At 48.6% G+C, this 13,419-nt stretch overlaps 1 protein-coding gene and 1 long non-coding RNA gene across 2 annotated transcripts; one reads left to right on the top strand and one right to left on the bottom strand.

The window, feature by feature from the left end:
- Window positions 1-6,301: 6,301 nt before the first annotated feature.
- On the top strand, window positions 6,302-7,277 carry LOC120653280 (protein FAR1-RELATED SEQUENCE 5-like). Its single transcript, XM_039931050.1, has 3 exons — window positions 6,302-6,512; window positions 6,663-6,765; window positions 6,849-7,277. The coding sequence occupies exons 1-3, from the start codon at window positions 6,319-6,321 to the stop codon at window positions 7,275-7,277; spliced, it is 726 nt and encodes a 241-aa protein (XP_039786984.1). The 5' UTR covers window positions 6,302-6,318.
- A 1,990-nt stretch (window positions 7,278-9,267) lies between these two features.
- LOC120653942 lies at window positions 9,268-9,916 on the bottom strand. Its single transcript, XR_005666904.1, has 2 exons — window positions 9,700-9,916; window positions 9,268-9,563 (listed from the first exon to the last, which is right to left on the bottom strand). It is a non-coding gene; the product is annotated as an uncharacterized LOC120653942 (long non-coding RNA).
- Between the last annotated feature and the right edge of the window lie 3,503 nt (window positions 9,917-13,419).

Raw genomic sequence — 13,419 nt, 5'->3', positions numbered from 1 at the left:
TATCCCCCCCCCTCAAGTTAGCCCCCCGACCTTTAAGAAATTGTCTCAAAGCATATGTTGCCATGCCACCTGTCCAAGGAATAAGCCACTGCAGGATGCCTTTCTCTACAGTCAATCCATTTTTTAGTCACTAACTCAGAAAATCCCTCTTGTGCCAGCCAATGTTTCTCCAAATGAAAATGGGCTACTTTACCCTGAGAAGGCACCCCTATTCTAAGCAACAAAGGACAGTGATCTGAGCCAATTCTTGTGAGTGTAGAAAGGTGCAAAGAGGAAACTTCAACTCCCAATCTGTAGACATAAAAACCCTGTCAATATTGCTCTGCACCGGCACCTCCTGTTGGTTAGTCCAAGTGAACTTGGGACCAGTTCTAGCAATCTCCCTTATCTCAGAAGTGTCAATGAAGTCATTAAAGGTGGATATCAGCCTCAAATCACCAAGACCCAAGCTCTTGTCCTCCAACTTCCTGATCAAATTGAAATCCCCCCCCCCCACCATAACAAATGGCAACACCTTTCAACTCCATCTTGAGGACAATTACCTTAAGAAATTATAGGAAAAATCATGATTTGCCAGCCCATAGACAACCATGACAACCCACCGAAACTTGGAGATCCAGTCTCTAATTGTTGCCTCCACAAAAAACTCCCCAACAAACCAATCTTCCAGTTGAATCACCTCAGCATTGACCCCCATAAGAGCAACCCTAGAGTGACCTTTGGATGGAATTCAATTCCAAACAAATGCTTTCCCATGTGTCAAAGCCGCCAACTCATGATTTGAGAAGTCCTGTTTAATGGTCTGTTGGATCCCCACAATCTCCACATTCTCATGAGAATTGAGTTCTTTCAATTGCCTCTCCCTAGCCGTTTTACCCATACCTCTGATGTTCCAAAAGAGCGTAGTCATTGATAACTTATACGTCTAAGTTCTCTACTCAGTTTGGATCCAGTATTTCTTTTGATATTTTTTTTTCACCCCCTTGCCCACTGTAAAACCCCTCTGACTATTATCAACTACAGCAAACTCTAAATTTTCTTCATGCAAGGCAAAAGTCTCCCCCAGAGTTTTCTCCACATGTTTCCTATAGGAGGCTTTAGCTACTGAAGCACGAACTCTTTCTTCCAGTTTCAAAGCAGAAATAGTTCCAGAGATGGAAGCCCCATTACCCCCAGGCTAATGTCGCAATCAGAAGCAAAGTTTTCTAGAAACACATCATCACAGGAATTTAGAATGGAAAAGGAGTTGCTAGTGTTTGAGTACATACCTGCCACCTCCCCATCCGGCAAAAGAACCCCCACCCCCAAGATCCTGGGATTGGTTGGCCACCCTGCAGCTCTTCCTTGCAGTAACCACATCTTGTCTCTGTTTAGCCTATTTCTGTTTCTTACCCGAGCATTAGGGATGAAAGCGGTCGGGAACGGTCGGGAAAATACCCTAACCATTTTTGTTTTCATATTTTTATGCGGGAACGGGTACGGAAACGGGAGAGCTCGATCGGGAAAACAAAATCGGATACACGGGAAAACGAAATCGAAACAATTCGATCGGAATCATGTCGATAACGGTCGGGAAACAGTATTTAAAAGTGAGAACATCAACACATGTAACCACTTCAAACGTTCAACTCAACGCAATAGATTCAACCATGCATACATAAAACATAAGAAAATAAAACTATAGTCCATAGATAAGTAAATAGCACCACGACATAACATTAAGTCATTAACATAACGATAGCATGCCATAGTCTCACACTGTCATAATAACCAATAACATGTCACCATAACCGACAATAGAAGTCCACACTCTCATACTGTCATACAAGTAACAAGCCGCGCACACTCATACAATACAAATATCAAGTCCACTGTCCACAGACAATCAGACACCGAGACACACTGGACACACCATTTAACTTGAACATCCCGAGCGCTAGGGGCAGGCTGCAGGGAAGCAAACGGTCAGGGCCTCCTCGGCGGTGACGCGCTTGGCGAGGAGCTGAGTTGCTGGTCACCACTCACAGATCCAGGGCGCGACGACGGATGATCTGTCTCTTGGCAGAGGAGTGAGCCTGGACCCTGGAGGAGGGGTGCTGCCGACCTGCCGTGCTGGTGCGGCTACTGCGGTGGGAGGGAGGCGCGCCGGGGCGGGCAGCAGTGCACCGGTGTGGCCGCGCGGCTGCGCGTGAGGGAGGCGCGCCGGCCCCGCGGGGCGGCCTAACAGGAGGGAGGGGCGCCGGGGCGGGCTGCAGCTCGCCGGCGCTGCGGCACGGCCGGACGGCGGACGGGATCGATGCAGTGCGGCCAGGGCCAGGGAGGGGAAGGATCGATGCCTTTGCCTGATGCCTTGATGGGGTGCGGCGGCTGCCTACCTGCCTGGGAGGTGGGAGCGGACTAGGGAGTTTGCTAGGGTTTGGACTTTGGAGCGCTACGCGAGTGGCCTCTGGGCCTTGGGCCGTGGGGTGCAATGGCGCTTCGGGAAAACATACAGGAAAAACCGGATTAAAAACGGGATCCGCGAATTCGGTCAGGAAAAATCCCCAACCGATTTCGATCCCGATTTTGCCGAATTTTACCGAATTTTTTCCTGTTTCCGTTTTTTCCCGAAAATGCGGTGTTCGATCGGTAAAAACGAGATACGGTGTCGGTCGGTACGGGATTTTCCCGTTCCCGCTTTCATCCCTACCGAGCATACCACAGCTCACTCCTCTTGACTTTCCTCAAACACCTCTGCATTATGAATTGGCTCCTCTTGCACTGACACCCTACCCATCTTAGCAGTGGACTCCTTAGCAACCTCAAGCCTTGGCCATTTGCTATTATGCATAAATATAACACCCTCTCTGGTATGAATTTTGACATGTTCATCAGGTGTTAACACAGCACACTCTGAAAACTGCTGAGAAGAGACCTCTCTCATCCCTCCTAATGTTGTTGGTTGTCAGCAACAAAGGTCATCTATGTTGGCCCCTTACACTCTAGCGGAGTAACCTCCAGCATATCCAGTTTAGGGATCTGAGATACAGACTGAGAGTAAACTGTTACCTGGGCATCCCTCACCCCTCCATCTGCGCTGTCCTGAGACTGTATCTTGGCCTCCTTGCCCATTTGGTGAGAAGTCTGTTCACAATGAAGAACCAACTTCCAGTCAGAGGAATTCTGTCTCCAACGTAGGTCCGTCTTTGATCCCCTTGTGATTTGGTGTGGTATTCAGGATTTCTTCTGCGACCTCACATTCAGATCATCAACCTCATCATCATCATGTTTCTGAGGAAGCTTTCCTTTGTAGCAATTGGGCTTGTTCTTCAATCCTTCTGCCAAAAAATTGATGTCATACCCCACTTTCCCAAAAAGATCTCAACTATTACTTTCGTGTTCAGAATGTTTCTTCCCAAAAGCTTGACCCGCATCGGTCCATCCCTAATGATTGACACTTCATCCACAGCCACTACCTGTCCCCCAAGTCCATCAGTTAGCTTAATGGCATCCAGTTTTCTTGCTTTGGAAGGAAGGTTGTAGAGCAACACCCAACCACACTGCAAAAATGAAAAAGCAATAGGCTCCACTACTAATTTTGAGAGCTTAGCTGAAATGTTATGAATAGCAAACTCAATTGCCTTGGATTTGGAGAAAGTGTCAAGAAGCTGTTTGTTGGGGAACGTAGCCGGGAATTCATTTTCTGCAATCATTTTAACATTCCAGTTCCAAATATTATCAATCCTATGTTTAAGCTCCTCGTCAAGTTTTTCAACAGAGGCATCACCACTCACCACCTGTATCTGACCTACATGCTTAACAGGCTTTTGCTCTGAAGAATCAGGAAGCCGAAGGTTATAGAATCCTTGCCCTGGGAAAACAAATCCTCACATATGAAAAGAGCATCCCTGAGCTTTTGGGCACCCCGAAGCAATATTCCCTTCTTCTTTGCATCTGTAACAGAAGAGGGGATTGACGCAAGTCGCGTAATGGTATCCTCCCTACCACATCAAAAGCAGGTTCCCAGGTCTTTTGGTCTGAAGTTCCCCTACCAGATCAAAGGCAAGTCCTTCCCTACCACATGTGTGTGTGTGTTCTACTGAGGACAATGCTATTACCCATACGTGGCCATGGTTAGACCTGCAATTTTTTAATAAAACTACTAGAGATCACCTCATTTGTGTGCTAGACTAAACTTCCAAAGGATATGGAGATAGTCGTGATTATATTCATGCCGGTTGCGCACAACTAAGGCAGGATTATTGCAGGTATCCATGCCAGCCCTTGTGACTTAGCTTGTAATTTGTGGATAGTTTCCAGGCTTGGAAGTTCGAAGACACGTCATCCTGCATGCAGGATCCCACCTTAGTGTTGTACCATGTCTACTTCAATGCCGAAAATGATGGGATTTCATTTGTAGATTTTTTTTATGAATTTCAAGTAAATCCAGATAAAAAATTGGGGCTTACTTTTAGGTACCATGTCGGAATAATATATACTACCTCTGTCCTAAAAAACAAGTCATTCTAAAATTCAAAATTTATCCCAAAAATAAGTCATCTTGCCCTATTCAAAAAGTGTATGTGCATGCAAGAATCAGATAGTGCCAAATATGAGTAAAAAATAGGTGCAAACATGATTATTTTATCTTCTTGCTAATTTATCCTAAAATTTCTAGGATGACTTTTTTTTGGACGGAGGGAGTAGGTTTTACCCATCTGAATGTGAGAACCCGGGTAGTGTTCAAAGCCCTGTGATCGTGCTGCTTTGCAAAAGCCTGTACCAATTCTCACAAGATGCTTATTAAGGAACTATTTAGCACTGGGGTATTTGTACTCGCTCCATGAAATTCTAGATCTAGCACCAGACTTACATTGAGCGCACATTTAGATGTGAAAAATCCAATTTTCACCCTCAAGCAGTCATCCGACTTTCAAATTAGCTTACAACTACAAATAATGAGGCAATCCAACCGTCGAAATCAAATAAATTTGACCCCTTGGGCAGCCAAGGTAGTTTTGTTTTTTTTTTTGAAAAAAGTTAGAAAAATCTGGTTAGATCCAAAAAAAATCAGAACTAATTCATGTTACATCATAAAAATATGGAACTGGTACCAAAAAATTTCTAAGAATGTAACCTACCTGTTGATGCTCAATTTGAGTCTTATTTACTTAAAAATAATAGGCATAACTACAAACAAACGGCGAGCGCGCGCGGCCGGCGGCAACGAGCACGCGCGGGGGCGGCGAGCGCGCTCGGCCGGCGGCGCCGAGCACGGCGCGGCACGACCTGCGCGGCGCGTCCGGCGCGGCGGCGGCCGGCCTGCGGCGGAGGGCGGGCGGCGCGTGGCCGCAGCGGCGAGGTGATGATGTGGCGGCGGCTCCTCCCTCCCCCTCGCCGGATCCAACGCAGCTAGGCGGCGGAAGCCCCTGCTCCCTCCGTCGGCGCGCTCGAGCTCGGCCACCGGCGCCCCTCCTCCCTACGTGGCGCGCTTCCTCTGCGGTGCTCCACCCTCTGCGGTGGCTCGGCTACTTCTTCGTGGCAGCGTCGGTGACGGCCATCTGCGGGGGCCTCGTCGACGGGCCGTGGGCGAGGCCGAGGTCCACGGTGACAACGGCGTCGGCGGCGCGGTCCGTGGTGATGGGGCAGAGCAGCAGCTGCCAGGGCCGCGCTCTGGAGGAAGGCAAGGGAGGGGAGCACCACGGCGGCCGGCGGCGGCGGCCTCGACGCGGCCCAAGGCGACGACGGAGAGGACTAGCGGTGGCAGCCCACTCTCCTCCTCTGGTGGGTTGCGGCGGGGGTGGGGCGGCCGGCGCAGCGAGCTCTCGGCGAGCAGCAACGGCCACGCCATCGGTGGGGCCGGTGCAGACCTCTAGAATTGGCGTAGCCCGCTTCGTCGCGGAGACGATAGCGTAGCCCGCTGCAGGGGGAAAACGCTACCCCCGTACTGGAGGGAGGGGTAGCGTACCCTAGTTCAGGCAGCCTAGGCGGGTCCGCCTAGTGGGAAAAAAATTGCATGGGCGCCGCGCGCACCAGCGACGGGGTGCGCCCCCCTCGTGGCGCGTCGGGATTGGACGGAGTGCACGGGGGTCTCGCGCGGCTCGCCCCCTCGCGTCCCTGCGCTCGATCGCTCCCGGCTCGGCCCCTCGCACGGCTTGTAGCGCTCGGCTCCGCCTGCGAATCGTCTTGTTGCGAACTGAATTGTCTCGTAGCGCTCGGCTCCGCCTGCTAGTGGGAGGCTATCGTGACCTAGGTTTCCAGGCGTCCGCCGTCGATTCCTCTTCCCCGCACTACTGCCCACGGCGGAACAGTGGCACCGGAATAGGTGCCATCTCAGCTATGGAAGAAGGGCTGCGCTGCGAAGCCCTACCCGGCGACGGCCACGCCGCGGACGGAGCAGAAGGCAGTGACGGCCACGCCGTCGACGGAACAGCAGGCGGCGACGGCCACGCCACCGACGGGGCAGAAGGCGGCGTGCCCGCGACGTCCCTGGGCGATCGCGAGCAAGCTATTCTGTCGTCGTCGATCCTCAGGTAACTTGTGTGGCTGCTCCTCGCTTCATCATGATCCCCATCCATGTCTTGGTTATTGATCCATGTTGTTACTCCCTGAGGAAGCTCCTGCGATCCCTCGTGATCGTTAGGGTTTATTATTACACCTCACTATCAATTTTCCAAATGTAGATTAAATGCTCCTTCTGCGAATCATGATGTTGCTTGTGATCGTGGAGAAGAGGAACAACAAATACCACATGTTGGAGCAGTGGAGATTGAAGTACCAAATGAGGTAAAATAAAAGTAACAAACTTCACAAACGATATCTAATATTTTTTGTTATGTTAGACCTTTAATTGATAATTATTTGTACAGGATGTGGTTGATAAATATGCTGAGATGGCACCTAAAGTTGGAATGACTTTTGACTGTGAGAAAAAAGCTTATGAGATGTACAATACCTATGCTGGACTTGTTGGCTTCAGTGTTAGAAAGAGCAGGACGAAGCGCCGCAAATCAGATGATAGTTTATCTCAGAAATATTTTGTTTGCAGTGGCCAAGGACTTCGGAAAAATGAGGCATCACAAAAAGATATTACAAGGACCTGTTGTGATGCTCGTGTCCAGTTTAGTATCAGCAAGGAGAATGTATGGACTATGCAAAAGATCGTAGTAGAGCACAACCATTATCTTGCCAGTCCAAATAAGATACATAAGTTGAGGTCCCAACGAGAGATTATAGAGGCAGATAGAAAATTAATTGGGCAGGCACAGCGGTCTGGAATGAAGCCATCCCAAGTTTGAAATGCCTTTGGCTCCGATTCTTGGCACCAACCATCACAAGCAAACAATAATTTTTGGGTGTGCACTCATGTTCAACGAGACTATTCCATCATTTGTTTGGCTATTTGAGTCCTTTCTTCAAGCAATGTCTGGAAAGCACCCACCCAAGCACAATTTTCACAGATCAAGACGCGGCAATGGCAGCAGCAATTGCTCATGTATTCCCAAACACAGCCCACCGCCTATGTTTGTGGCATATTGGCCAAAATGCTGTCAAACATCTTGGTCCTATAATTAAAGCGGCAGAGGACAAGGCAGAGGACAAGGCAGAGGACGAGGCAGAGGACAAGTCAGGTAACAAGTTCAACAAGTTCTGGGCGGATTTCAAAAGTTGTATCTACGAAGACAGAGCAGAGATTTACTTCACAGAGAAATGTGATGAATTGTTGGCTAAATACAACCTTGAGGATAACACATGGATGTCAAACCTATATGCTTTGAGGGCAAAGTGGGCTGCTGTATACCGTGACTCATTTACAGCAGACATGCACTCGACCCAGAGGAGCGAAGGTATGAACAATGTCTTCAAGAAAACATTTCGTAGGAAACTTTGTCTTTTAGAACTCCTTGTAGAATGTGAAAATGTTATAGTCACTCTAAGGTCAAATGAGAAGGATGCTGATTTTCAGTCACGTCGAAAGATCCCAGTTTGCTACATTCCAAATCTGCCAATGTTGAAAACTGCAGCTGAAACATATACGAGGAGAATGTATTCAGATTTTGAGGAAGAGTTTAAAAAACAATTTATGTTGTCTTGTGAATTGTTGGAAGGTAATGGGACAAACTCCACATTCTTTGTTAAGTATATGCAATCTGAACGTGGAGCAACAGTAGTATTGAACAAAGAAGATTCGACTATTACATGCTCTTGCCGGATGTTTGAATGCATAGGTATGTTAAGTATTATCTTCCAAGCTATTTAAATTGCATCTTGTATCCTGAAATATTGTTTGTTTAAATTTGGAACTATATGTTTCAGGTTTATTATGCAAACATGCTCTTAGAGTCTACAATATGAATGGGGTATATAATTTGCCATCACAATATATACTGCCTAGATGGACAAAATATGCTAAAAGTGGATTTTATATTGAAACAAAACAATGATCCATTGGTTGGAATAGTAAAAGATGTTTACTAATTTTAATCTAACCTCAAAGATGGAATTTTGTCGATGTCACGGAGTGTTAACTGAGAAACTGAATGACTGTAGTTCGCCCAGGAAGCGGAGCCGATGCGATGCGAGCCTGCGTTCGTGCGCGAGCCGGCTCGAAACCTGCGAGGGAGCCGAGCCGCGCGATGGGGCAGGCGGGCAGCGCGCGCTATGGCGAGCCGCGCTTCCGCGCTCGGGACCCACACGTCCGCCGACGTGCAATCGTTGCACGCCACGAGGGGGTGCGCACCCAGCGCCCTGTGCGCGCGGCGCTCACGGGATTTTTGTCCGCCTGGTTACACCTCATTGGTCACTTTGGATCTTCTGCTGGTTGGCGACTGTAGGCGTGGGCGGGGCTGACGCTAATTAATGCTTTTGCCCTCTTTGCGCTATGCGGTGGTGGCACTACGGAAGAATCAGGCTGGTCTCGCACCTCAACATTGTTGGACGAGGCCCGTTTTATGCTATCTTTGGGAGCAAGGTAAAATACCTTGGGGTTTGGAGCAGTGTACAGAGATCCAGTGAAGTATGAGCATAGGAAAATGAACACGATTGCGTGGCAACATCCAAAATCATAGTCCCATTTACAAAGGCATCGGCCGAATTTAAGAAGGTTTGGAGAAGCTTTCCTATACGATACTGCAGGATATAATGCACACATTATACACACATAGTAGTAAGGGATTCTAAGAAATACAATGACAAGCCGTCAAACGTGAGGTAGAAATAAGGACGCCGGAAAAAATACTAGAAACAATGTTTAGCTTGCCCACACCTCAACAAAAACAACAAACCAGATAGAACAACCCAGGACATCAATTATACATGGAAAACATATATATCCCTGGCGGAGCTAGCCGAAGGCAAAATCCATATACGTGCAGGAGTATATGCAAAGCACTCTAGGACACTATAACACTACTACGTTTTTTCAGTTCGTCGCAAAATTTACTTGCATGGGCCGGGTCATGGTCTCATATATAGACATTACACCCAAGAGTATTTCACCCTTTCTATTGCTGGGATGCTTGATGAATATCAGTCTCCGTTGTACCGTGTCCCGGATACAGGAGGATCGTGTACCTTCCCCGGGTCTGAAAGAAAAAATAATTGAACTTCATTAGAACACAGAAGCACCTGTTTTTCAAAAGAAAAGGAAATTGTTGATCTGGCAACAAATCTAATTTTCTACGCAAATCAACCTCGGACCCTGCTACAACTACAACTTACTCTTCCCAGTCGGATTGTCATTATGGAGAAGTCGACGATATGCTGCCGATCTATCTAACAGTAGGGAATCACGCTTCTCCGTGGCAATCACTGCCATGCCTGGCTTGCATCCCACAGACGAACCAGCGGCGGCGAGGGTGCCGAGTGGAGCCGAGGACCTCATCAGGAGCAGGAAGGACAGCACTAGGATGACAACGAACCTGCTCATTGTGGATTTATCAAAGATCAGTTTAATTGCAACCCTTTTCGTTGTTAAATGTGGTGTGCCTCTGCTCGAACTTGCAAAATGGTGTTGCTCTTATGGGCTATTTATATCCAAGAGTAGTCATGGAATAGAGAAGCGTGGGAAATGTGTAGTAATAATATACAGACGACTGAAATGCCTGTTGCTGTACAAGGTGGATCTTGTCAGTGCTTTCAACAGTTCCATAGACACAGATTTCTAATGAATCTATAACGATGCAGTGTGAAGCTAGCCATGTCGCGTTGAGAGCCAGTATTATAGCAAACTGCAAGTAAGATGAATCTTATATGGAGGAGAGAAGGAAGAAGAGAGAATAAAACGGGCGCTTGCCTTCCGCCGGCTGAGGCAGGCGAATCGATCTCTGCTGATGGGACCGGGCGAACCAAACTCTCGCACGCAGCCTGCAGCCGGCGCATGCGTGCACACGCAGCCGGCCGGCGGGCTGGCTTATTAAACATGATCTGATGCGAAATGATGAACGACAGACTTTGTCAAATACTCCTCCCCTAGCTACGCGTGTGGTTTCCAATGGCCAAGTGGCCTGGCTGTTAGAAGATATGATTGGATGCAGAGTTCAGACGGGTAATGGTCCAAAGAAAAGTCATAGTAGTGGTAGAATGTAATAAACTACTGGTTAGCTGCTCAATGAGGAACACATGCATACAGAAGGAGGAACACTTGCACTCGAAATCCAATGTGGAAACTTGGCATGGCTGTAGTTCTTACTTTCTTGGTTTGAGTAACTAATAACAGGTCATCACTCTCTTTCAGTCTGTACTATTACTACACATTTCCATGCCAAAGTGACACTATTGTCACATTGGTCATCACTGGAAGTTTCCGTCCATTTTTTCCCATGCACATGGGGGCATGAGCAAAGTGGTACTATTGTCACATTGTTCATCACTGGAAGTTTCCGTTTATTGAGGAATGTTGAGAACCTTCTCCTGGCTGTGATGAGTGAATTGTCAACCGTGCGGTGTGATCGTGTGCTTGGTCAGTTGCAGGTACACAGGCGTCGAGTGTCGATGGAGAGCTGCCGTGGAGGTGCTGTGGCCGATGGACCGTGCGGTGGACGGCGGTGAAGGGCAGCCAGGACCGGAGCTCAGGCCGGACGGCAGCTGTGGCGTCCACTCCTGGATCGAGGGCGCAAGCACCGTTGGATGGCGGGTTTCTTGGTTTGCGCCACAAAACCAAGTTGGCGGACGGCGGTTGAAGACGACAAGTCGTGGAGGCACGGGCGTCGGTCTCGGGACTGGCGGAGGAACAGGCGTTGACAGCGTCTAGGGCCTCGCTGCGGGCGAGGAGGTGACGGGTGTCGGGCGGCGTCTAGGGCCGTCAGAAGGCCGAGGCGGGAACGGCGTCCAGGGCCACGGCGTGGAGGCGGGAATCTTCCCGCGCGTGGAATTTTGGCGGTTTTCTCAAAACCGGCCACCTACCCGGGTTTTACGGACCCTTTAAAACCGCGGACCGGATCTTCATCCCCACGGCGGCATCGCAGAGAAGATTTCGACTCGAAGAAAGAACCTTGGCCGTCGGATGAGTCCTTGTATCTTTTTTCGGTTTTGCCCGTACGGGCCTTCTAGTTTAATTTCAGCTCTTAGGGGTATTTTAGTCTTTAGAGGGAGGTTAGGAGGATAAAAGGGAAAGGGAGGCCAGTAGAGAACGGTTGCCTTGCCCTGGAGCCAGACGGCGCCCCTCCCCTCTGTCTCCTCTTCCTTCCTCCTCCCTTCTCCTCTCTGGGGATTGAGGTTTTAGCCATGGGTTTTTGAGACTCTTGTACAGAGAGTGATTGGGAAAGGAGGCCCTTCCCTCCTTGTGCCCTCTGGGTTTTTGAATCGAATTCAATTTCATGTCTATTTGGAGCTTTCGGTGTTTGAATCTTCCGATTTCTTGAGTTTTACATTTTGGGGATTCATCCACTTGTTGTGGTCCTTAAGGCTCTTTTGTGCGACTTGAATCATCATAGCCGTGTGCTAAAACTTCTGTAGGTCGTGAGCCCTCAAGACCGAGTTTTTAGAAAACCCCGAAAACCCCGTTCTTGCTCGGTAATACCTCGATTCCTTCCAAATCATGGAGTGATTCATCGATTCCTTCTGTGGACATGTTCACAAGTCCTTTTTGATCATGCCTACAAAATTTGATGAGATTAGGACTTGATTTGGCCCTTCGATCATCGAGTTTTCCCAAGAATGCGGGCTGGAAAATTGTTTCTGGGCACGAGCAGCTTTTTCCTATCACCGGATGAACCGGCGCTTGCCAATGGATCAACCGGTGATCAGAGTTTTGCCAAGATTCGCATTTTAGGGTTTCTGGTGTATTGCACCGGCGTGGTTGTTAAAGTCTCAATTGCTTCTATGTCGGTTCAACCGGCGTAGTCATTTTGCTTTCACCGGTGCATTGAGCTTTGAGCTTTTCCTCGTTGGATCAACCGGTGCTCTCTGAGTTTGTTTGTGTGTCTCTCTGGACAACTGAACTGATGTTGGTTTAGATTTTTGTCAGATCATCCAGTGTTACTACACCGGTTGAACCGACGCTGTTCAAATCTATACGTCGGATCAACCAGTGCTTGCTTTTCTCGTGCTGCAGGCTCTGTATCATCGGTTAAACCGACGTACTCAAGTCTATATACGTCGTATCAACCGGTGATATATACCGTGCTGAATCTTGTGCTGTTCTTCACGTTTGCTTCTGCGTTTATTCTTGTTTGTTCCTAGGGTTGTTTTGTATTGGTGTAGCTCCTCTATAGCTATTCCACACTTCACCTAGTAATCCAGGGTTGGGTGCGTACTTGGGATCATAGGCCAAACTTTCCCTGAAGAAAATTTTAATCGGCTCCCATCACCCCCCCTCTGGTCGCCTTTTCGGTCCCTCAATTGGTATCAGAGCTTGGTTAAGGTTTTCATTACCCTAACCGGTTCGAAAACTATTTGGCGACCATGCCAAGTCTTGGTAAGATCCCTGTGTTTACCGGCAAGGACTATGCTTACTGGAAGGTTCGCATGCGAGCTTTCTTGCAGAGCTTGGGAGCCGAGGTTTGGGATATAACAAAGAACCAGGCTTACGAGGTGCTTGCCGTTCGGGTCACTCCTCTTCAAGTACGAGCACGAGGCTAACGCCAAGGCTGTCAATGCCTTGTTCGCTGGCGTTTCTCGTGCAGAGTTCTCACGCGTCCAGGGTTTTCAGGAAGCCCACAAGATTTGGATGTGTCTTGAGAACTACCACGAGGGCACACCTCAAATTTAGGCTAGACTTTTCTAGACTTACCGGCGTGAATTTGAGAACTTCACACAGGGGCCGGGTGAGAGCATTGGCGACATGTTCAGTCGGTTTCAATCGATTGTGAACAAAGTCAGTGCTAACAGATCTGCTGATGCCCTTGACTACACAGAGCATGAGAAGACTCTCAAGTTGCTCTACGCACTTGACCGCTCTGTGTGGGATCTCAATGTGAACACGATCATCGAGTCTGCAGG

The sequence above is a fragment of the Panicum virgatum genome, chromosome 1N (assembly GCF_016808335.1).
Source record: "Panicum virgatum strain AP13 chromosome 1N, P.virgatum_v5, whole genome shotgun sequence".
NCBI classification, from domain to species: domain Eukaryota; kingdom Viridiplantae; phylum Streptophyta; class Magnoliopsida; order Poales; family Poaceae; genus Panicum; species Panicum virgatum.
The sequence above is the reverse complement of the archived record's forward strand: the minus strand, read 5'-3'. Positions and strand labels throughout refer to the sequence as shown.